This window comes from Entelurus aequoreus, linkage group LG07 (genome assembly GCF_033978785.1).
Source record: "Entelurus aequoreus isolate RoL-2023_Sb linkage group LG07, RoL_Eaeq_v1.1, whole genome shotgun sequence".
Taxonomy (NCBI): domain Eukaryota; kingdom Metazoa; phylum Chordata; class Actinopteri; order Syngnathiformes; family Syngnathidae; genus Entelurus; species Entelurus aequoreus.
The window spans coordinates 11,981,884-12,006,037 of record NC_084737.1 but is presented as its reverse complement, the minus strand read 5'-3'; the positions used below and the strand labels follow the sequence as shown (position 1 = coordinate 12,006,037).

General features: G+C 41.5%; 1 protein-coding gene across 1 annotated transcript in view; it reads left to right on the top strand.

The window, feature by feature from the left end:
• The first annotated feature begins 269 nt into the window (after positions 1–269).
• c1qtnf12 (C1q and TNF related 12) overlaps positions 270–24,154 on the top strand; it is a 72,088-nt gene continuing 48,203 nt past the window's right edge. Inside the window, exon 1 of the mRNA XM_062051918.1 lies at positions 270–872. Within this exon, the coding sequence (XP_061907902.1) occupies positions 696–872 (177 nt within the window). The 5' untranslated portion in view covers positions 270–695. The remainder of the gene's footprint in view (positions 873–24,154) is intronic.

The following is a 24,154-nucleotide window of genomic DNA, read 5'->3' as shown; positions in this document are numbered from 1 at the left end:
TAGATTCCATGAATTTGCTGGAGGCAGGTTGGATCCGCACGTCGTAACAGATCTCTCACGCGCGCCAAAAGAACCCTTTGTGTGCGTTCAAGGTGAGATGAAGCAGAACCGGGGTCAGCTGGCGGGCTTGGAGAAAAGGGCGGGGAGGACGTGCTCAAGTCCTGGGAGCTCAGAACGCCAGGAGGACACGGATGCACTGAGACCTGTCTGATGTCCGACAGGTGTGAGTTTGCAGAGGCCGGGCGGGGGGGGGGGGGGGGGGGCCGAGGAACCGCCTCCGCGCCTGAAGATCCCGGCAAGGACTAGTCAAGACTAAGAGATGTGATCATTTTTTCTTCAATCTTTTCAATTGCGACCCTTGAACCGTTCTGGGTGCCCCCTCCCTTCTCCCGGCTCACCCCCCCCAACAGAGCAGAGAGCGTGAAAAATCTCACTAATGGGTTTATTTGCTGTCATGTGTCATTCCCTCGGAGCTTTCTGCTCGGAACATTTCATAGTTGAGTAACCAGGAGGGTGAAGAGGGTGGAGGTGTGGCGGGCGGGGGGCTCAGCTGCCGTTTCTCTGACTGTCTCTCAGAGTTGCCAGATTCTTCCCAGCTCGGTGGCCGCAAGCAAGCATCCTCCCTCCCAGAGAGAGCGCCCCCAACCCCCCCCCCCCTCCCCGTCAGGATCCGTCCCGTGCGAGCCGGCCTGGAGATGTGGCGCGGGGCCGCGCCGCTGGCCGTGGCGCTGGCGGTGTTGTGGACCCACTGCGTCCTGGACGGCGCGCAGGCCAAGAAGGAGAGGAAGAAGCCCAAGGAGACCCCGCCGCAACACACCGAGACACAAAACCTGACCCTGTCCAACAGCGAGGAGGAGTCCGGGATCCTTAAGGTACGTTCAAGACCTCTGACAGGGTTGTCGGGGACAGGTGTGACCTGCCGGGGGGGTCGAAGCTCGTCACAAATGTGCGAAATTCTTAATGGGTGACTTGCACCGGTATGTCAGGAATGTTGACCACGGCATGAATTAGTGTGAAGTGGAGCGTGAGCAAATAGTCCACAGATCACATTTTTAATGATCGTGGACTAGGGTTGTCCCGATGCCAATATTGTTAGTACCGGTAGCAAAATGTATTTTGATACTTTTCGGTACTTTTGTAAATAAAGGGCACCACAAAAAAAATGGCGTTATTGGCTTTATTTTAACAAAAAATCTTAGGGTACATGAAACATATGTTTATTATTGCAATTTAGTCCTTAAATAAAATAGTGAACATACTAGACAACTTGTCTTTTAGTAGTAAGTAAACAAACAAAGGCTCCAAATTAGTCTGTTGACGTATGCAGTAACATTGTGTAATTTATCTGCCTATTATTTTGTCAACATTATAAAGGAAAAATTGATTATTAATAGAGATGTTTAAATGCTTTAAAATGTAATATCGTAAAATATCGATATCATTTTTTTTATTATCGGTATTGTTTTTATTTTTATTTTTTTATTATTTTTTATTTTTTTATTAAATCAACATAAAAAACACAAGATACTTACAATTAGTACACTAACCCAAAAAACCTCCCTCCCCCATTCACACTCATTCACACAAAAGGGTTGTTTCTTTCTGTTATTAATATTCTCGTTCCTACATTATATATCAATATATATCAATACAGTCTGCAAGGGATACAGTCCGTAAGCACACGTGATTGTGCGTGCTGCTGGTCCACTAATAGTACTAACCTTTAACAGTTAATTTGACTCATTTTCATTAATTACTAGTTTCTATGTAACTGTTTTTATATTTTTTTACTTTCTTTTTTATTCAGGAAAATGTTTTTAATTTATTTATATTATTTTATTGTATTTATTTTTTTCAAAAAGGACCTTATCTTCACCATTCCTGGTTGTCCAAATTAGGCATAATAATGTGTTAATTCCACGACTGTATATATCAGTATCGGTTGATATCGGTATCGGTAATTAAGAGTTGGACAATATCGGATATCGGCAAAAAGCCATTATCGGACATCCCTAATTATTAATCTTCATTTACTGTTAATATCTGCTTATTTTCTGTTTAAACATGTTCTATCTACACTTATGTTAAAATATAATAATCACTTATTCTTCTGTTGTTTTGATACTTTACAAAATTTAGGTATCGATCCGATACCAAGTAGTTACAGGATCGTACATTGGTCATATTCAAAGTCCTCATGTGTCCAGAGACATACTTACTGAGTTTATAAACATAATGTGACTTTTTAAAAAAAGGAAAAAAATATCAATGTAATCATAGTAGTATCGACTAGATACGCTCTTGTACTTGGTATAATTACAGTGGATGTCAGGTGTAGATCCACCCATGGCGTTTGTTTACATTGTGACGCTGGTGAGCTACGGTGTGTAGTGAAGCAAGTTTAGCTATTCCTTGTCCTCCAGTGATAATATATTTGTAAGATCCTCACTTTATTTGTCGCCATGGAGGCGAGGATTAGTGATTTAGAAGTAGCTAAAACACTGCCGACTGCAGATGTCCGGGAACCGGTACTTTTCAAACAGAGTATAGTACCGTTTTTGATTCATTAGTACCACGATACTATACCTATATAGTGGACCATTTAACACTTGCTCATTTCTAAATTGGTCTTTATCGATCTTTATGGGATTGATTGACAGCTAAGGTAGGCTCTAGCTCACTCGTGACCCTCAGAAGGTTCGGGCTTGAATCTCCACTCTGTGTGGAGTTGTCACGTTCTTCCCCTGCCTGTGTGGGTTTTCTCCCGGTACAGTAGATCCTCGCGGGTGGTCTCGGAACGAAGCCCCCCCCCCGCAGACACTGAAAAAACACGAGTAATTGAGACGGGCCATAAAAATGTTTGACACAGCTTGGATCTGCTTGTCGTTACATCCCACATGTATGCTGTGTTATTATGCTATTTATCTTTTCATTTTCACGTGTTTATACACGCGTACCAACCAACACTAAGTGAGATGGGGTTTTTTTAAATGAAAAAAAAAAACTGCTTGTTTTCAGAGAGAAAAAATGCACAAATAGGTTTCTTCCCCATAGACAAGACCTTTAAAGCCCCCCCATCATCTTACCCTAAACCAGTGGTCCCCAACCACCGTGCCGCGGCCCGGTACCGGTCCGTGGTTCGATTGGTACCGGGCCGCACAAGAAATAAAAAATAAATAAAAAATGTATTTTATTTTTGTTTTTTTATTTTTATTAAATCAACATAAAAAACACAAGATACACTTACAATTAGAGCACCAACCCAAAAAACCTCCCTCCCCCATTCACACTCATTCACCCAAAAGGGTTGTTTCTTTCTGTTATTAATATTCTGGTTCCTACATTATATATCAATATATATCGATACAGTCTGCAAGGGATACAGTCCGTAAGCACGCATGATTCTATTTTTTTTTGACAAAAAAAAATAAAAAAAAAAAAATATATATATATATATATATATATATATAGCACCCCCTTCCCACCCACTCCCGGTCCGTGGGACAAATTTTCAAGCGTTGACCGGTCCGCAGTTACAAAAAGGTTGGGGACCACTGCCCTAAACCCAGTGATTTTCAATTTGTTTTCTGTTAAGTGTACCCACACTATTTTATTATGAAGCCACACTGGTGTAACACGTGGCTTGGCATTGTCTTGCTGAAATAAGCAGGGGCGTCCATGAAAAAGACGTTGCTTGGATGGAAACATATGTTGCTCCAAAACCTGTATGTACCTTTCAGCATTAATGGTGCCTTCACAGATGTGTAAGTTACCCATGTCTTGGGCACTAATACACCCCCATACCATCACACATGCTGGCTTTTGCACTTTGCGCCTATAACAATCTCGATGGTTCTTTTCCTCTTTGGTCCGGAGGACACAACGTCCAGTTTCCAAAAACAATTTGAAATGTGGACTCGTCAGACCACAGAACACTTTTCCACTTTGTATCAGTCCATCTTAGATGAGCTCAGGCCCAGCGAAGCCAAAGGCGTTTCTGGGTGTTGTTGATAAACGGTTTTCGCCTTGCATAGGAGAGTTTTAACTTGCACTTACAGATGTAGCGACCAACTGTAGTTACTGACAGTGGATTTCTGAAGTGTTCCTGAGCCCATGTGGTGATATCCTTTACACACTGATGTCGCTTGTTGATGCAGTACAGCCTGAGGGATCGAAGGTCAAGGCCTTGCTGCTTACGTGCAGTGATTTCTCCAGATTCTCTGAACCTTTTGATGATATTACGGACCGTAGATGGTGAAATCCCTAAATTCCTTGAAATATCTCATTGAGAAATGTTGTTCTTAAACTGTTGGACAATTTGCTCACGCATTTGTTGACAAAGTTGTGACCCTCGCCCCGTCCTTGTTTGTGAATGACTGAGCATTTAATGGAAGCCCAATCATGGCACCCACCTGTTCCCAATTAGCCTGTTCACCTGTAGGGCGTTCCAAATAAGCGTTTGATGAGCATTCCTCAACTTTCTCAGTCTTTTTTGCCACTTGTGCCAGCTTTTTTGAAACAAGTTGCAGGCATCAAATTCCAAATGAGCTAATATTTGCAGAAAATAAAGTTTTCCAGTTCCAACGTTAAATATCTTGTCTTTGCAGTCTATTCAATTGAATATAAGTTGAAAAGGATTTGCAAATCATTGTATTCTGTTTTTATTTACCATTTACACAACGTGCCAAATATATATATATATATATATATATATATATATATATATATATATATATATATATATATATATATATATATATATATATATATATATATATATATATATATATATATGTTTTTTAAAGCGCTAACACAGACAAACTATTTATAGCGATGCCGTGATCACGAGCTCGTGTGTCAAGCTGCTTCAAATAAATTCAAAATAAAGAGGCCAGAATATAGTTAAATAATCATATACAGTAACATCATTGTTGATATTATTAGTGCATCTGCTGGAAGTTAAGTCTCCCTTTGTCTTTAAAAGCAGTCACACACCTGTTTCTAACTTTAATCCAGGTGTCCTTGAACGCACCAGTTATGGGCAATAAATGCAAAAGAGAAACTAGTACATAACTCTCTCCTATGCTGCCAGATAGATTTATTATATACTTCTTTCATTTTTTATAAAAGGTGTTGGTAACCCTAAACATTCTTAATTGGATTCAACCAACCCTTATTATTGAACTTTCACAGGTATCCATCCATCCATCCATTTCTACCGCTTGTCCTTTTCGGAGTCGCGGGGGGTGCTACAGCCTATCTCAGCTGCATTCATGTTTAATTTTTAAAAAAAATACAAAAGCCCAGGGGCCCTTCTGTGCCCAGGGGCCCTCATGTGCTTGTCCCCCAACATCCCAAAAACAATGTGCGCGTGAATGCTTGTTATCTACATGTGTGTCATGTAGGGCTGCATTAGGTCATCGATTACAGCGTTTCGAAAAAAGCTTTGATTTGTATTTTTGTTGCTTCGATGATTCGTTCGATGAGTAAAATATGCGGACATGAAACACATGAGAGCAGTGCACCTGTTGGTGATGCAGGTCATACTGCAGGTGATGTGGTGTGTGTGTGTGATGTGGTGTGTGTGTGTGTGTGTGTGTGTGTGTGTGTGTGTGTATGGCGGTTGTAAGCGGAGTGCCAAGAATTTTTGGGAATTGTAGAACTTAGAATATGTCCATACATTTGAATGTGGATTTCCTGGAAATTTGGGAAAACCGGGCATTTTTGAAAATATTGATAATACCACAATTGTCCTCCACGATATGAATGCGTGGGTGTTGGAATTTTTAGAATCGGTTAAAAAATGTTGATGTAGTAAAAGTTTGAATTGAGATTTGGTAAAATCGGGAATTTGTATGGACAAAAACAAACTTTTGTTGTCCCAACTAAGAGGAATGTTTTTGATGGTGGAATGATGGGAATTGGTTGACAAATGTGTGGAGGGGGGCGTGGCCTGCGGACCTGCAGCGAAGCGGGGTGTGCCAGGACCGGCTTCGAGATCAGCGACAGGTGCGTAGATGGCCCACCTGGGTCTGCTTATCTAATCACCTGTCGCTCTGTTAAAAGGCAGCAGCCGGGGAAGAGAGGAGAGTTGGAGTTGGAGCATGAGAGAGAGCGAGATTGACACCCACTAAAGACAATTGCTGAAAAGCACAACAGAGACTTTATTGTTAAGTAAAAGTGTCTAAAAACCCTGAAAATGAGCGGTGATGTCTGTACTTGGTGGTCCGACGAACCCGAAGGCGAGATACCTCCACAAAATGTAAATGCGAAAACTCTAGGACTTTAGGGCCTTTTGAAAGCCAGGGAATTGGGTGGAAAGTGTTGAAAGTGGAACGGTTCGAATCGGGTAAGAAATGTTTCCGGGAATTGTGCAAGTTTGAAAAATGGCCCATTCATTTTCAACAGGCAGAATGTGCCGGAATTCTGGGAAATCTGGTATGCTTAGGAAAATGTGAGCAACGGTGTCCCGGCCGAAAAACAACAAAGTAGAAAGAGAGCACGGGGCCCAAAGATGACGAGCGAGGTTCTGCGGTCATTAAAAAGTGAAAAAGACAGACCTTTAGGTCCCATTCTGATGATGCAGCACATTACTTTAAAGGCCTACTGAAAGCCACTACTAGCGACCACGCGGTCTGATAGTTTATACATCGATGATGAAATCCGAACATTGCAACACGTGCCAATACGGCCGGGTTAACTTATAAAGTGCAATTTTAAATTTCCCGGCAAAATTCCGGCTGAAAACGTTTCGATATGATGACGTTTGCGCGTGACGTCAACAATTGAAGCGGAAGTATTCAGAGCCCATTGAATACAACACAAAAAGCTCGGTTTTCATCTCAAAATTCAACAGTATTCTGGACATCTGTGTTGGTGAATCTTTTGCAATTTGTTTAAAGGCCTACTGAAAGCCACTACTACCGACCACGCAGTCTGATAGTTTATATATCAATGATGAAATCTTAACATTGCAACACATGCCAATATGGCCGGGTTAACTTATAAAGTGCAATTTTAAATTTCCCGCTAAACTTCCGGTTCGAAACGCCTCTGAGGATGACGTATGCGCGTGACGTCAATCATTGAAACGGAAGTATTCAGACACCATTGAAGTCAATACGAAATAGCTCTGTTTTCATGTCATTATTCCACAGTATTCTGGACATCTGTGTTGGTGAATCTGTTGCAATTTGTTCATTGCATTATGGAGAAAGAAGCTGAGCAAGCAAAGAAGAAAGTTGTCGGTGCGAAGCTCTATTTTGCGAGGGAAGTCAGCAGCAACACGTACACAGCCGGCGCTTCTTTGTTTACATTCCCGAAAGATGCAGTCAAGATAGAAGAACCCGGATAACAGAGACTCTAACCAGGAGGACTTTTGACTTCGATACACAGACGCCTGTAGAGAACTGGGACAACACAGACTCTTACCAGGATTACTTTGATTTGGATGACGAAGACGCAGACGTGCTACCGTGAGTATGCAGCTTTGGCTTCCAAACATTTGATCGCTTGACCGTACGTGCGCGTCACATGCGTAACTTTGTTTAAATATATAAGCTTTATGAACCTTGGGTTAGGTGAACGGCCTTTTGGGCTGAGTGATTGTGTGTGTTGATCAGGTGTTTGAATTGTATTGGCGTGTTCTATGGAGCTAGGAGCTAGCAGAGGAGCTAGGAGCAAGCATAACAAACACGTAGGTGTTTTTATGCAGGATTACTTTGTGGCATATTAAATATAAGCCTGGTTGTGTTGTGGCTAATAGAGTATATATATGTCTTGTGTTTATTTACTGTTTTAGTCATTCCCAGCTGAATACCAGGTACCGTGAGTATGCAGCTTTGGCTTCCAAACATTTGATCGCTTGACCGTATGTGCGCGTCACGTACGTAACTTTTTTTAAAATATATAAGCTTTATGAACCTTGGGTTAGGTGAACGGTCTTTTGGGCTGAGTGATTGTGTGTGTTGATCAGGTGTTTGAATTGTATTGGCGTGTTCCATGGAGCTAGGAGCTAGCAGAGGAGCTAGGAGCTAGCATAACAAACACGTAGGTGTTTTTATGCAGGATTAATTTGTGGCATATTAAATATAAGCCTGGTTGTGTTGTGGCTAATAGAGTATATATATGTCTTGTGTTTATTTACTGTTGTAGTCATTCCCAGCTGAATATCAGGTCACCCCCGGCTCTCACAGCATCTTCCCTATCTGAATAGCTTCAACTCCCCACTAGTCCTTCACTTGCACTTTACTCATCCACAAATCTTTCATCCTCGCTCAAATTAATGGGGAAATTGTCGCTTTCTCGGTCCGAATCTCTCTCACTTCATGCGGCCATCATTGTAAACAATAGGGAACTTTGCGTATATGTTCAATTGACTACGTCACGCTACTTCCGGTAGGGGCAAGCCTTTTTTTTATCAGATACCAAAAGTTGCGATCTTTATCGTCGTTGTTCTATACTAAATCCTTTCAGCAAAAATATGGCAATATCGCGAAATGATCAAGTATGACACATAGAATAGATCTGCTATCCCCGTTTAAATAAAAACATTTCATTTCAGTAGGCCTTTAATGAACAATGAAGACTGCAAAGAAGTTGTAGGTGGGATCGGTGCATTAGCGGCTGGCTGTAGCAACACAACCAGGAGGACTTACTTGGATAGCAGACGCGCTAGCCGACGCTAGCCGACGCTAGCCGCCGACCGCACGGATGATCGGCGGCTGATGATCCTTCGTCCTTCCGTCGATCGCTGGAACGCAGGTGAGCACGGGTGTTGATGAGCAGATGAGGGCTGGCTGGCATAGGTGGAGCGCTAATGTTTTTATCATAGCTCTGTGAGGTCCCGTTGCTAAGTTAGCTTCAATGGCGTCGTTAGCAACAGCATTGTTAATCTTCGCCAAGCTGGAAAGCATTAACCGTGTAGTTACATGTCCAGAGTTTGGTAGTATTGTTGATATTCTGGCTATCGTTCCAGTCAGGGACTTATTTGTTTTGTTTCTATATGCAGTAAAGCCCGATGCTATCACGTTAGCTCAGTAGTTAAAGTGCGTCACCGATGTATTGTCGTGGAGATAAAAGTCACTGTGAATGTCCATTTCGCGTTCTCGACTCTCATTTTCAAGAGGATATAGTATCCGAGGTGGTTTAAAATACAAATCTGTGATCCACAATAGAAAAAGGAGAGAGTGTGGAATCCAATGAGCCCTTTTACCTAAGTTACGGTCAGAGCGAAAAAAGTTACGTTCTGCACTGCACGCTAGTCCTTCACTTTCACGTTCCTCATCCACGAATCTTTCATCCTCGCTCAAATTAATGGGGTAATCGTCGCTTTCTCGGTCCAAATCTCTCTCGCTGCTGGTGTAAACAATAGGAAAATGTGAGCAGCCTTTCCTCCGGTGTCGTCACGCTACTTCCGGTAGGGGCAAGGCTTTTTTTTATCAGAGACCAAAAGTTGCAAACTTTATCGTCGATGTTCTGTACATATCTTTTCAGCAAAATTATGGCAATATCGCGAAATGATCAAGTATGACACATAGAATGGATCTGCTATCCCCGTTTGAATAAAAAAAATTCATTTCAGTAGGCCTTTAAAGCATACTTCATATTTAAGAGCAGAAAATAACCAAAAACAAGGTAAAAGTCTCTTTTGGCAGCTAACGCCATCTTAACACATGTAAGGACATGTTAGCATCTACAGTTTGTATGCTAATGCAGGGCCGGCCCGTGGCATAGGCCGTATAGGCAAATGCTAAGGGCGCCGTCCATCAGGGGGCGCCGCGCCAGTGCCACAAATGTTGGAGAGAAAAAAAAAAAGTTGGTACTATTATTTCTAAATACAAAAAATAATCCCACGATAATTAAAATGCAAAGTAAAGATTTTTTAATAGAAATATTATTTGTTACATAATTAATTTGAGCACTGCTGTGATTCGGTTAAAGATAATCATAACATAACATTCTCATATAATATGTTAATTTGCTTTCTTTGAGTAAAAAAAAAAGGTCAAAGACAAAGCTATTCGGTTTCTTGTGAATATATACACTTCACTGCCGATGTGTGTGTGTGTGTGTGGGGGGGGGGGGGGGGGACCACCTAAAATCTTGCCTAGGGCGCCAGATTGGTTAGGGCCAGGCCTGTGCTAATGCTAAACAGTTTGTCCAAAAATCAAACACTACTCCTCCAATTAATACATTTTATACAATTTATACTTTTTCAGAGATCATTTTTGTTTAGTTTGCTTCTTTATTTATCGTCATTGCCTGGTTTTAGGCTACAAAGGTTTTTACAAAAAAACATTTATCTTTCAAAATATTAGTAAAATATTGATGCTCCTGTGATAAAAGTACAATTTCATTCCTATGTGCATATATAAGAAGAAAGGAGAAATCGATTAATCGGACGAACTAATCTATAGATTCCTCGATTACTAAAGCCACAGCTCTAATGTCATGTCGCTGGCTGGCGACCAGTCTGCGATGTACCTTGCGTCTCACCCGCAGTCCAGCTCACCTGATCCTAATGAGGATAAGCAACGGAAAAATGAATGGTTGGTAGAGGTTCTGTCGTTCCTGCTCTCTTGATGTCATCGCTGTGGTCCACATGGTGTGAGTCGTGTGACATCACAAGGTAGATTCATACCTTTGTCATAGAGCCAGCCTCCAACTACTCAATTGCGGCGTTTCGAGGTTTTATTCAACGACTCGGGGGCGGGGGAGAAAATGCAGACGGATACAACAGTGGATGGTGTGGCTCTCCTGCCGATCGTGTCCAAATATTTCGACAAAATCTCTCCAGCACAGTGGTGCCTCCTGGCGGCTGGTGACTTCGACTCCAGCACGGGGGCCACGCTGGCCGACATGTGCACAGAGATGACCCAGAAACTCTCGGCCGACGCCTTGAAAATCATCCTACTTTTATTCATACGGCGGGTTGGCGACACACAAGTCGATAAGGTGATGTCGGTCCCGGAGGGCACCATGAACAACACATTTGCTACGGCGCTTGGTGTTCCCGTCCAGCCGTGCGACTACGCCAACAAAATGGACTCGCTGCTAACGAAAGAGATTTCTCAGAGAGTAAACAGCGGTTTGGCGCCGGCCATCAACATGGATGCTCAGCCACTGGTGCCGGTTATCTACATCCCTGGTACCTTTACCAATCTCAAGGTGCTCTACCAGATGGTGCGCCTTGCCTGTGGTGCATTGTGGACTTACCTGGGTCGCGTTAAATTGACAACTCGGTGTTTCGGACCCTGCTGGCGTCAAGTGTCAGCGCATGAGCCTCATGACCACGCCGAGGTGACCCAGTCGCTAGGTCGGATGTCGGCCAGCAGCCCAAAGTCAAACATCCGCCTTGATGAGACGACTGAGGCGGTGACTGAAATCCTCCACAAATGGTCTGAACCCAAAGACACGGAACCTGCAGGCGTACGACCCAAGACCCTTGCGAATGTTGAGGGCACAGCGTCTGACATTGTCACCACAATCGTGGGCGACCTCCACTATGCCTCAGACATGGAAAGCATCAGCAGCAGTTCGGTCATCCCCCATTTCGATCTGCGGTTAATTCAGAAGACGTTGATTGACTTCTTCGCATCGAGCGTACAACCCATCCACCGCCAAGTCTTCCTCCGCAAAAACAGCTTTGTCGACTTCTCCAGAATGCGATTTGACAAGCTAATGGCGGATGTGGTCAGTCAGGGTCTGTGGAAGAACTCGGAGTACCTGGTGAGTCTTCAGGGAACCTGTGCTAGCACGTCCCACATTGAGCTGTCCCTGCCAGGCGTTCTCCCTGAAACTCCTCTGACTTTCGAGGGAATCCAAGACGACATTGAGGACCTGTACAACAATTTTGCTGTAGCGGGGACAAAAGTCACCGAAACACTTGAGAACCTGAGTGATGAGATCTCAATGTTTTCCAAAAAGTTGAGGGATAAAATTTACAACTATGTCAACACTCACCAAGAGACCTCTCAGCTGGAAGCCAAGCCATCACAGGGTCGGAAAAAGCCCCCCAAATCGGATGTTCTGTTTTACATTGTGGAAGATTCTGTGGGGAAGTTCTTGCAACAAGTGCTCCTCTGGATGGAGATGGAGCCCAGGAAGTGGAAGGCCAGCGCTGACGAAGTCTGCGGTACGCTGAGTGACATCGACACGCTCATCACAACAATTGGGACCTCAACTATCATCGAATCGTCACTTTGTAGAGGCGACCGACTTGGCGTGCAGACTCAAACAAAGCTGTCGAGAGGCCTCATCAGCAAGATGATCAAGACGCTGGTCAAAAATTTAACCCCAGACATGAGGAAGTTGCTGAAACCGCACACCATACAGCTGATAATTGTCCGGCTAGCAAGCAAAGTGTCCAAGAAGGTCAACCTGCAGTCTCTGTCTACTTTAGATGCAGACTTCATCCAGACTGTCACTGAGGACGTCCTTCAGCATTATCATTCCCAAGAGAGGCTGTTGGAAGCTTTAATCTCCCAAGAATCATCTTTTGATGACGTTGTGTTGAACCGTCTGATGGACAACCTGAAACGCTGCAAAAGTGATGCAGACGAGAGTAAACTCAAGAAGTTATTTTCAGCTTTACTCAAACCCTTCACTCCTTTCTGCATAGACTGAGTGAAGGACCAAGGACCGTGTCCGGTAATACTCGCTTGCATGTGATGCATGTAAAGATGATACACTTCGGAGTAGTCAGTGTACAGTTTGTACATGCATATAGATGCAGTATCCAACTGAAAATGAGTACATATCTTTAACACAAGTGAGTACAGCTCACAGTCAACCTGTTTTTCAGTGGGATCATTGGTATCTAACACTACCTTGGCTTTCATGGACATTAAATGATCAGAGCTGCCACACTCATGCAGCACCAGACCGTAGCAGGTCTTTAGAATGTTCCAGTACATGTTGGAATTCATTTTTCCGTCAATGAACAGCAGCTCTCCCAGTGCCGACAGCATTCATGCAAGACTGAAACTATGACTTTGCGGCCATCAAGGGTTTCGGATCTTTAAAAATGTCACAGTACATGTGAGAATACATGTTTCCTTCAATGAACTGTAGTTCTCTAACTGCCGGTGGCACTCATGCAGCTTGAGACAGTGAAACTACGAGCACCAAGGGAGCGGATCTTCAGAATGTCCCAGTACATGTTGGAATTCAGGTTTCCTTCAATGAACAGCAGATCTCCCAGTGCCGGCAGCATTCATGCAAGACTGAAACTATGACGTTACGACCACCAAGGGTTTCGGATCTTTAAAAATGTCAGAGTACATGTTTCCTTCAATGAACTTCAGTTCTCTAAATGCCGGTAGCACTCATGTAGCTTGAGACAGTGAAACTACGAGCACCAAGGGAGCCAATCTTCAGAATGTCCCAGTACATGTTGGAATTCATGTTTCCGTCAATGAACAGTAGCTCTCCCAGTGCCGGCAGCATTCATGCAAGACTGAAACTATGACGTTTCGACCACTACATGTTTCCTTCAATGAACTGCAGTTCTCTAAATACCGGTAGCACTCATGCAGTTTAAGACAGTGAAACTACGAGCACCAAGGGAGCCAATCTTCAGAATGTCCCAGTACATGTTGGAATTCATGTTTCCTTCAATGAACAGCAGATCTCCCAGTGCCGGCAGCATTCATGCAAGACTGAAACTATGACGTTACGACCACCAAGGGTTTCGGATCTTTAAAAATGTCAGAGTACATGTTTCCTTCAATGAACTTCAGTTCTCTAAATGCCGGTAGCACTCATGTAGCTTGAGACAGTGAAACTACGAGCACCAAGGGAGCGAATCTTCAGAATGTCCCAGTACATGTTGGGATTCATTTTTCCGTCAATGAACAGTAGCTCTCCCAGTGCCGGCAGCATTCATGCAAGACTGAAACTATGACGTTTCGACCACTACATGTTTCCTTCAATGAACTGCAGTTCTCTAAATGCCGGTAGCACTCATGCAGCTTGAGACAGTGAAACTACGAGCACCAAGGGAGCCAATCTTCAGAATGTCCCAGTACATGTTGGAATTCATGTTTCTTTCAATGAACTGGAGCTTTCTTAATGCCTTCAGCACTCATGCAGCCCAAGACCGTGAGTGACGCTGCCACCACCGAGGGAGTGGCTCTTCAGAATGTCACAGTACATATTGTAATTCATGTTTCCTTCATTGAACCGGAACTCTCTGAATGCTTTCAGCACTCATGCAGCCCCAACACCGTGAGCGACGTTGCCACCACCAAGGAAGGGGATTTTTCAGTTCTCTAAATGCCGGTAGCACTCATGCAGCTTAAGACAGTGAAACTACGAGCACCAAGGGAGCCAATCTTCAGAATGTCCCTGTACATGTTCTAATTCATGTTTCCTTCAATGAACCACATATCTCTTCATGCCGTCAGCATTCATGCAGCCCAAAATCTTCAGAATGTCACAATATATGTTGTAATTTGTGTTACCTTCGATGAACCGCAGCGCTCCCAGTGCTTTCAGCATTTATGCAGCTGAAACCATCGCGCTACACACACCAAAGGAGGATATCTTCAAAATGTCCCAGTACATGTTAGAATTAATGTTTCCTTTACTGAACCGCATTTCTCCCAGTGCCAGCAGCACTCACACAGCCTGAGACTGTGCCGCTCCTGCCACCAAGCGAGCGGATATTCAGAATGTCACCGTACATGTATGAAATTCACGTTTCCTTGATTGAACCGCATCTCTCCTCATGCCGGCAGCACTCATGCAGCGCGAGACGCGACGTGCACCAAGGGAGCGAACCTCAAGAATGTCACAGAACATGTGGTCATTCATGTTATCTTCAATGAACAGCAGCTCTCCCAATGTTTTCCGGCACTTATGCAGCTGTAACCATCTTCAAAATGTCCCAGTCCATGTTGGAATGAATGTTTCCTTCAATAAACCGCATCTCTCCAAGCACTCAGACAGCCCGAGACTGACGGTGCATGTAATGAACCACAGTGCAGCCCCTGACCATGATGCTACCGCGCTTATGCTTACATACACATACACTTCTACTACTCTCTTGTTTTGAGTAGAAACTCCCTAGAACCGCAGCTGTCCCACTTTAGCGGCACTCGTGCTGCCCCTGACCATGATGCCACCGCCCCAATGTTTGTAGACAATTATCTTGCTACTAACCTCCGTTGCCAGATGTTCAAACGGTACTGACTGATTGTTTTCAGTGCCACTTTCTTCCTTCCTTCAATCATTACTTTTTCCTTTCTTCTTTTGTCTGTTCCTTCCTTCTTTTATGTCCGCCTTTCCTTCCTTCTTTCCTTCCTTCCTTCCTTCCTTTCCTCAGTCCCTTCTTCCTTCTTTCCTTCCTTACATCATTACTTTTTTCTTCCTTCTTTTGTTCCTTCTTTCCTCTACTCCCTCATTCCTTCCTTCCTGCCTTCCATCATTACTTTTTCTTTCTTTCTTTTGTTCGTTCCTTCCTTCCTTTACTCCTCCCTTACTTCCTTCCTTCACTCTTTCGTTCCTTCCATCAACACTTCCTTCTTTTGTTCCCTTCTTCCGTTCTTCTTTCCTTCGATCATTACTTTTTCTTTCCTTCTTTTGTTTGTTCCTTCCTTCCTTTACTCCTTCCTTTCTTCGTTCTTTCTTCGCTGATTCGATCATTACTTTTTCCTTTTGTTCGTTCCTTCCCTTTATGTCCTCCTTTCCTTCCTTCCTTCCTTCCTTCCTTCCTTCCTTCCTTCCTTCCTTCCTTCCTTCCTTCCTTCCTTCCTTCCTTCCTTCCTTCCTTCCTTTCTTTCTTTCTTTCCTTAGTCCCTTCTTCCTTTCATTCCTTAGATCATTACTTTTTTCTTTCTTCTTTTGTTTGTTCCTTCCTTCCTTTACTCCCTCCTTCCTTCCTTCCATCATTACTTTTTCCTTCTTTCTTTTGTTTGTTCTTTCCTTCACTCCATCCTTCCTTACTTAGTTCCTTCCCTCCTTCCTTCCTTCCTGTGTTCCTTCCATCAACACTTTTTGCTTCCTTCTTTTGTCCCTTACTTCCTTCCTTTACTCCCTCCTTCCTTTCTTCTTTCCTTCCTTCGATCATTACTTTTTCATTCCTTCTTTTGTTTGTTCCTTCCTTCCTTTACTCCTTCCTTCCTTTGTTCCTTCCTTCGTTGCTTCAATCATTACTTTTTCCTTCCTTCTTTTGTTCGTTCCTTCCTTTTATGTCCTCCTTTCCTTCCTTCCTTTCTTTCCTTAGTCCCTTCTTCCTTCTTTCCTTCCTTAGATCATTACTTTTTTCTTCCTTTTGTTTGTTCCTTCCTTCATTTACTCCCTCATTCCTTCCTTCCTTCCATCATTACTTTTTCCTTTCTTTTGTTCGTTCCTTCCTTCCTTTACTCCTTCCTTCCTTAGATCATTACTTTTTTCTTCCTTCTTTTGTTCATTCCTTCCTTCCTTTACTCCCTCATTCCTTCCTTCCTTCCATCATTACTTTTTCCTTCTTTCCTTTGTTCGTTCCTTCCTTCCTTTACTCCTTCCTTCCTTACTTAGTTCCTTCTCCCCTTCCTTCCTTTGTTCCTTCCATCAACACTTTTTGCTTCCTTCTTTTGTTCCTTCCTTCCTTCCTTTACGCCCTCCTTCCTTCCTTCTTTCCTTCCTTCGACCATTACTTTTTCTTTCCTTCTTTTGTTTGTTCCTTCCTTCCTTTACTCCTTCCTTCCTTCGTTCCTTCGTTGCTTCGATCATTACTTTTTCCTTCTTTTGTCTGTTCCTTCCTATTATGTCCTCCTTTCCTTCCTTCCTTCCTTCCTTTCTTTCTTTAGTACCTTCTTCCTTCTTTTCTTCCTTCGACCATTACTTTTTTCTTCCTTTTGTTCGTGCCATCCTTCATTTACTCTCTCATTCCTTCCTTCCTTCCTTCCTTCCATCATCACTTTTTCCTTCCTTCTTTTGTTCCTTCCTTCCTTTACTCCCTCTTCCTTCACTCTGCCCCTGACCGTGATGCCACCGCCCCAATGTGTGTAGACAAATATCTTGCTACTAATCTCCGTTGCCAGATGCTCAAACGATAACGACTGATTGTTTTCAGTGGATAGTAAATGCAAAGTACAATAAAAGCTGTACACTGACTACTTCAAAGTACACCACAGTTCACTCTGTGTTATGGCTCACCAGAAGATAGAAGTAAAAGACAGGAAATAAGATTACAAATAATATTACTCAGGTGCAAGTGAATGTGTCGTGTGAACGCAGGGTCACCGGCTCTTAGTCTCCACTGGATGTGATCCAGGTGGTGCATTTAGCAGGAATTTTAATGTACGATGAAAAATCCCATTGAACATGTCGAGACGCTTGAGTCATCAAATCCCGCCAGCTCAGGTTGTCGTGCGTTGTTGGCGAAGGATCTGCTTACATTGTTCTTGGGATGAAACACGACCTCTTAAAGGGGAACTGCCCTTTTTTTTTTTAATTGTCTTCTCATTCACGATCCTTATGTAAGACAAGCACGAGTGTTTTTTAAAAAATTTTTTTATGCATTCTAACTCGTAAATAAGCACTAGCAAAAGTCAGCTAACAATGAAGCCAATGGGAGCCGCCCTATTTCTTCATAAAATGCTCTGTCAAAAAAAAAAAAAACATCCAAAAACCTTCATCAATGTGTTGTATACACGCTGCAATATACAGTATAAGCCGCTACTTTTTCCCTATGCTTTGAACCCTGCGACTTATAAAACGGTGTGGCTAATTTATGGATTTGTCTTTGCCCACGGCCGTAAAAAAATAAATAAAATTAAAGCTGCAAGCAGCGATGGACGGGACCGACTTTGAGGGCTCATAAAATCGACACCGGAGCAGTAATTATAACTCTTTCATCAACTTTTAATCAGAAGGGTTCAATCTCTCTCCTGTGCTAATTTGAAGCCGACACGGCAAACACGCTCAGAGGAGATAATGTTTGAAAAAAGGTGACTGTTTTTACTCAACTTTTGTTTTGAAGGGGGAATTGCAAACTTCCTGTTGATTTTTGCTGGGGATTGTCAGTGTTTGAAATCTAGGTCTAAGTGAGACCTACATAGAGGTTTTTGTTTCATGTCTCTACGACATTCCTACTGGGAGTTACACGCAGTTTTGTCTGTGTTTTCTTCCTAAGGGGCGCTAGAGTGCAATTTTGAGTTTTGGGGTTTGGTTTTTTTATTAGATCGCAATTTTCGCCAGTCCTGATGTGTGTGTCCAGTTTGGTGAGTTTTGAAGCATGTTAAGGGGGTCAAATTACAGCTCAAAGAGGCGGCGGTATAATAATAGAATGCTAGAAATACAATAGGGTCCTCCGTCCCAAAGGGACTCGGTCCCTAAAAAGTCACTGAATAGGTGTTTTATTGTTTGTGCTATGGTGCCATCTTTTTGGACGAGTCTGCTCCTTGCAGGTGCTGCAGTGTCCTATTTAGTGCTTTCAACCGGAAGTAGACGTGCTGTTCCATCTTTTAGTCGTCCATAGCGTTTTTGCTCGTGTCAGCCACCTCGTATTTGCCGTATTTTACGACTTAGAATGCATTAAAGAAAGAAAAACATATGTCTTTATGGGCGCATTGGTGTACTCCCATTATATGCATTGTTAGCCACCTCGTACTTGCCGTATTTTACGACTTAGAATGCATCGGAAAAAAGAAAAACATGTCTTTATGGGCGCATTGGTGTACTCTCATTATATGCATTGTTAGCCACCTCGTATTTGCCGTATTTTACGACTTAGAATGCATCGGAAAAAAGAAAAACATGTCTTTATGGGCGCATTGGTGTACCCCCATTATCTGCATTGTTAGCCACCTCGTATTTGCCGTATTTTACGACTTAGAATGCATTAAAGAAAGAAAAACATGTCTTTATGGGCGCATTGGTGTACTCCCATTATATGCATTGTTAGCCACCTCGTACTTGCCGTATTTTACGACTTAGAATACATCGAAAAAAAGAAAAACATGTCTTTATGGGCGCATTGGTGTACTCCCATTATCTGCATTGTTAGCCACCTCTTACTTGCCGTATTTTACGACTTAGAATGCATCGAAAAAAACGTATTTATGGGTGCATTGGTGTACTCCCATTATATGCATTGTTAGCCACCTCTTACTTGCCGTATTTTACGACTTAGAATGCATCGAAAAAAAGAAAAAACTGTATTTATGGGCGCATTGGTGTACTCCCATTATATGCAATGTTAGCCACCTCGTACTTGCCATATTTTACGACTTAGAATGCATGGAAAAAAAGAAAAACATGTCTTTATGGGCGCATTGGTGTACCCCCATTATCTGCATTGTTAGCCACCTCGTATTTGCCGTATTTTACGACTTAGAATGCATTAAAGAAAGAAAAACATGTCTTTATGTGCGCATTGGTGTACTCCCATTATATGCATTGTTAGCCACCTCGTACATGCCGTATTTTACGACTTAGAATGCATTGAAAAAAGAAAAGCATATGTGTTTATGGGCGCATTGGTGTACTCCCATTATATGCATTGGTGGCCACCTCGTATTTGCCGTATTTTACGACTTAGAATGCATCGAAAAAAAGAAAAAAACGTATTTATGGGCGCATTTGTGTACTCCCATTATCTGCATTGTTAGCCACCTCTTACTTGCCGTATTTTACGACTTAGAATGCATCGAAGGATTATGAATGATAGGTAAAATATATATATATATATATATATATATAAAAAAAAAAAAAATTGCAGTTCCTCTTTAAGCTGACTCATTCACTGTCCTGGAAGTAGCATCGCTCGTCCAGCTCGGCAGTGCCTTGCTCAAGGGCACCATTGTTGTGAAAGCGGAGGTGTTTGTTTCCTGCTTGTTCGCGCCTTTCCCGCAGGCCTGCTTGTCGACGTTCGGCCCACCCGTTACGTTGGCACACCGGCGACGCTGTCCTCTGTGGCGGCCGAACACCCCCCCCCCCCCCCCCCAACGGTTGGAATCTAACCCGCGTGGAAACAAGCAGTGAGTATCTGCAAAGCCCCACGGAGGTGCTTGCGGCCGGCTGCTGTTTATTTGTCTTGGGCCGCGCTGTAAAAGCACAGCCAATGAAGAATGACCTCGTGTCAACTCAAGTCTGCAGCAGATTATAAATCCCTGGGATTCCGCTCCTCTGTCTGAGGGGATGGAGGGGGCTCTTGCAGTGGGTCCTCATCGCAGGCACGGTGCCATGATGTCATTTCTGGGAACGCTAGGTGGGCAGATATTTTTTAAGAGCCGAGGCGGTGTTCTTCCCGGTCAATTGATTCTGTCAATCAAAACCTCCGTCTGACTCCGCCATGTCTGGGACGTCCTAATCGGGAAGGGGGGGCCCCGGGGGGGATTTGGGAAGTTTTTACGGTCCCCACAAAGACCGCGAGAAGGCTCAAGTCCTGTAAGGGAACACCTTGTTAAGCGTTTTTTTTTTTAACTGACTTTGAAACAACGTCGCAAAATAGCTGTTTGTAAATTGAGACAACGTCGGTGTCTAACGTTGGATCCACATTTCAATGGTCGTATCAACGTCGCCAGCTGACATTGAATAAACGTTGTCAAAAAGCATGTTGTTTCAACGTTGTATGAGTGTTGTAGGATATTGTTTGGGAAATGACCAAAATTCAATGGTCAAAACAACGTCAGAACCCAACATTGATTAAACGTCGTCAAAAGGCATTTTTTATCTACGTTGTATTTGTGTTGTAAAAATACTGTTTGGGAAATGACCAAAATTCAATGGTCTAATTGACGTCAGAACCCAACATTGATTAAACGTCGTCAAAAAGCATGTTGTTTCAACGTTGTATTTGTGTTGTACAATATTGGTTAGGAAATGACCAAAATTCAATGGTCAAATTGACGTCGTCAAAAAGTATGTTGATTCAACGTTGTATTTGTGTTGTAGAATATTGGTTGGGAAATGACAACATTTCAATGGTCAAATCAACATAAGAACCCAATATTGATTAAACATTGTCAAATAGCATCTTGTTTCAACGTTGTATTTGTGTTGTAGAATATTGGTTGGGAAATGACAACATTTCAATGGTCAAATCAACATAAGAACCCAATATTGATTAAACATTGTCAAATAGCATCTTGTTTCAACGTTGTATTTGTGTTGTAGAATATTGGTTGGGAAATGACCAAAATTCAATGGTCAAATCAACATAAGAACCCAACATTGATTAAAAGTAGTCAAAAAGCATGTTGTTTCAACGTTGTATTTGTGTTGTAGGATATTGTTTAGAATATGACCAAAATTCAATGGTCAAATTGACGTAGTCAAAGAGCATGTTGTTTCAACGTTGTATTTGTGTTGTAGAATATTGGTTGGGAAATGACAACATTTCAATGGTCAAATCAACATAAGAACCCAATATTGATTAAACATTGTCAAATAGCATTTTGTTTCAACGTTGTATTTGTGTTGTAGGATATTGTTTAGAATATGACCAAATTTCAATGGTCAAATTGACGTAGTCAAAAAGCATGTTGTTTCAACGTTGTATTTGTGTTGTAGAATATTGGTTGGGAAATGACAACATTTCAATGGTCAAATCAACATAAGAACCCAATATTGATTAAACATTGTCAAATAGCATCTTGTTTCAACGTTGTATTTGTGTTGTAGAATATTGGTTGGGAAATTACCGAAATTCAATGGTCAAATCAAGATAAGAACCCAATATTGATTAAAAGTAGTCAAAAAGCATGTTGTTTCAACGTTGTATTTGTGTTGTAGGATATTGTTTAGAATATGACCAAAATTCAATGGTCAAATTGACGTAGTCAAAAAGCATGTTGTTTCAACGTTGTATTTGTGTTGTAGAATATTAATTGGGAAATGACCAAATTTCAATGGTCAAATTGATGTCAGAACCCAACATTGAATAAACGTTGTCAAAAAGTATGTTGATTCAACGTTGTATTTGTGTTGTAGAATATCGGTTGGGAAATGACCAATTTTCAGTGGTCAAATCAACATAAGAACCCAAGATTGATTAAACGTCGTCAAATAGCATGTTGTTTCAACTTTGTATTTGTGTTGTAGAATATTGGTTGGGAAATGACCAAAATTCAATGGTCAAATTGACATTGTCAAAAAGCATGTTGTTTCAACGTTGTATTTGTGTTGTAGAATATTGGTTGGGAAATGACCAAATTTCAATGGTCAAATGACGTCAGATCCCAACGTTGATTAAACGTCGTAAAAAAGCATGTTGTTTAAACGTTGTATTTGTGTTGTAGAATATTGGTTGGGAAATGACCAAAATTCAATGGTCAAATCAACATAAGAACCCAATATTGATTAAAAGTAGTCAAAAAGCATGTTGTTTCAACGTTGTATTTGTGTTGTAGAATATTAGTTGGGAAATGACCAAATTTCAATGGTCAAATTGATGTCAGAACCCAACATTGATTAAACGTTGTCAAAAAGCATGTTGATTCAACGTTGTATTTGTGTTGTAGAATATTGGTTAGGAAATGACCAAAATTCAATGGTCAAATTGACGTCGTCAAAAAGTATGTTGATTCAACGTTGTATTTGTGTTGTAGAATATTGGTTGGGAAATGACAACATTTCAATGGTCAAATCAACATAAGAACCCAATATTGATTAAACATTGTCAAATAGCATCTTGTTTCAACGTTGTATTTGTGTTGTAGAATATTGGTTGGGAAAAGACCAAAATTCAATGGTCAAATCAACATAAGAACCCAATATTGATTAAAAGTAGTCAAAAAGCATGTTGTTTCAACGTTGTATTTGTGTTGTAGGATATTCTTTAGAATATGACCAAAATTCATTGGTCAAATTGACGTAGTCAAAAAGCATGTTGTTTCAACGTTGTATTTGTGTTGTAGAATATTAGTTGGGAAATGACCAAATTTCAATGGTCAAATTGATGTCAGAACCCAACATTGAATAAACGTTGTCAAAAAGTATGTTGATTCAACGTTGTATTTGTGTTGTAGGATATCGGTTGGGAAATGACCAATTTTCAGTGGTCAAATCAACATAAGAACCCAAGATTGATTAAACGTCGTCAAAAAGCATGTTGTTTCAACTTTGTATTTTTGTTGTAGGATTATTGGTTGGGAAATGACCAAATTTCAATGGTCAAATTGACGTCAGAACCCAACATTGATTAAACGTCGTCAAAAAGCATGTTGTTTCAACGTTGTATTTGTGTTGTAGAATATTGGTTAGGAAATGACCAAAATTCAATGGTCAAATTGACGTTGTCAAAAAGTATGTTGATTCAACGTTGTATTTGTGTTGTAGAATATTGGTTGGGAAATGACAACATTTCAATGGTCAAATCAACATAAGAACCCAATATTGATTAAACATTGTCAAATAGCATCTTGTTTCAACGTTGTATTTGTGTTGTAGAATATTGGTTGGGAAATGACCAAAATTCAATGGTCAAATCAACATAAGAACCCAATATTGATTAAAAGTAGTCAAAAAGCATGTTGTTTCAACGTTGTATTTGTGTTGTAGGATATTGTTTAGAATATGACCAAAATTCAATGGTCAAATTGACGTAGTCAAAAAGCATGTTGTTTCAACGTTGTATTTGTGTTGTAGAATATTAGTTGGGAAATGACCAAATTTCAATGGTCAAATTGATGTCAGAACCCAACATTGAATAAACGTTGTCAAAAAGTATGTTGATTCAACGTTGTATTTGTGTTGTAGAATATCGGTTGGGAAATGACCAATTTTCAGTGGTCAAATCAACATAAGAACCAAAGATTGATTAAACGTCGTCAAATAGCATGTTGTTTCAACTTTGTATTGGTGTTGTAGACTATTGGTTGGGAAATGACCAAATTTCAATGGTCAAATTGACGTCAGAACCCAACATTGATTAAACGTTGTCAAAAAGCATGTTGTTTCAACGTTGTATTTGTGTTGTAGAATATTGGTTGGGAAATGACCAAAATTCAATGGTCAAATCAACGTCAGATCCCAACGTTGATTAAACGTCGTAAAAAAGCATGTTGTTTCAACGTTGTATTTGTGTTGTAGAATATTGGTTAGGAAATGACCAAAATTCAATGGTCAAATCAACATAAGAACCCAATATTGATTCAAAGTAGTCAAAAAGCATGTTGTTTCAACGTTGTTTTTGTGTTGTAGGATATTGTTTGGAAAATGACCA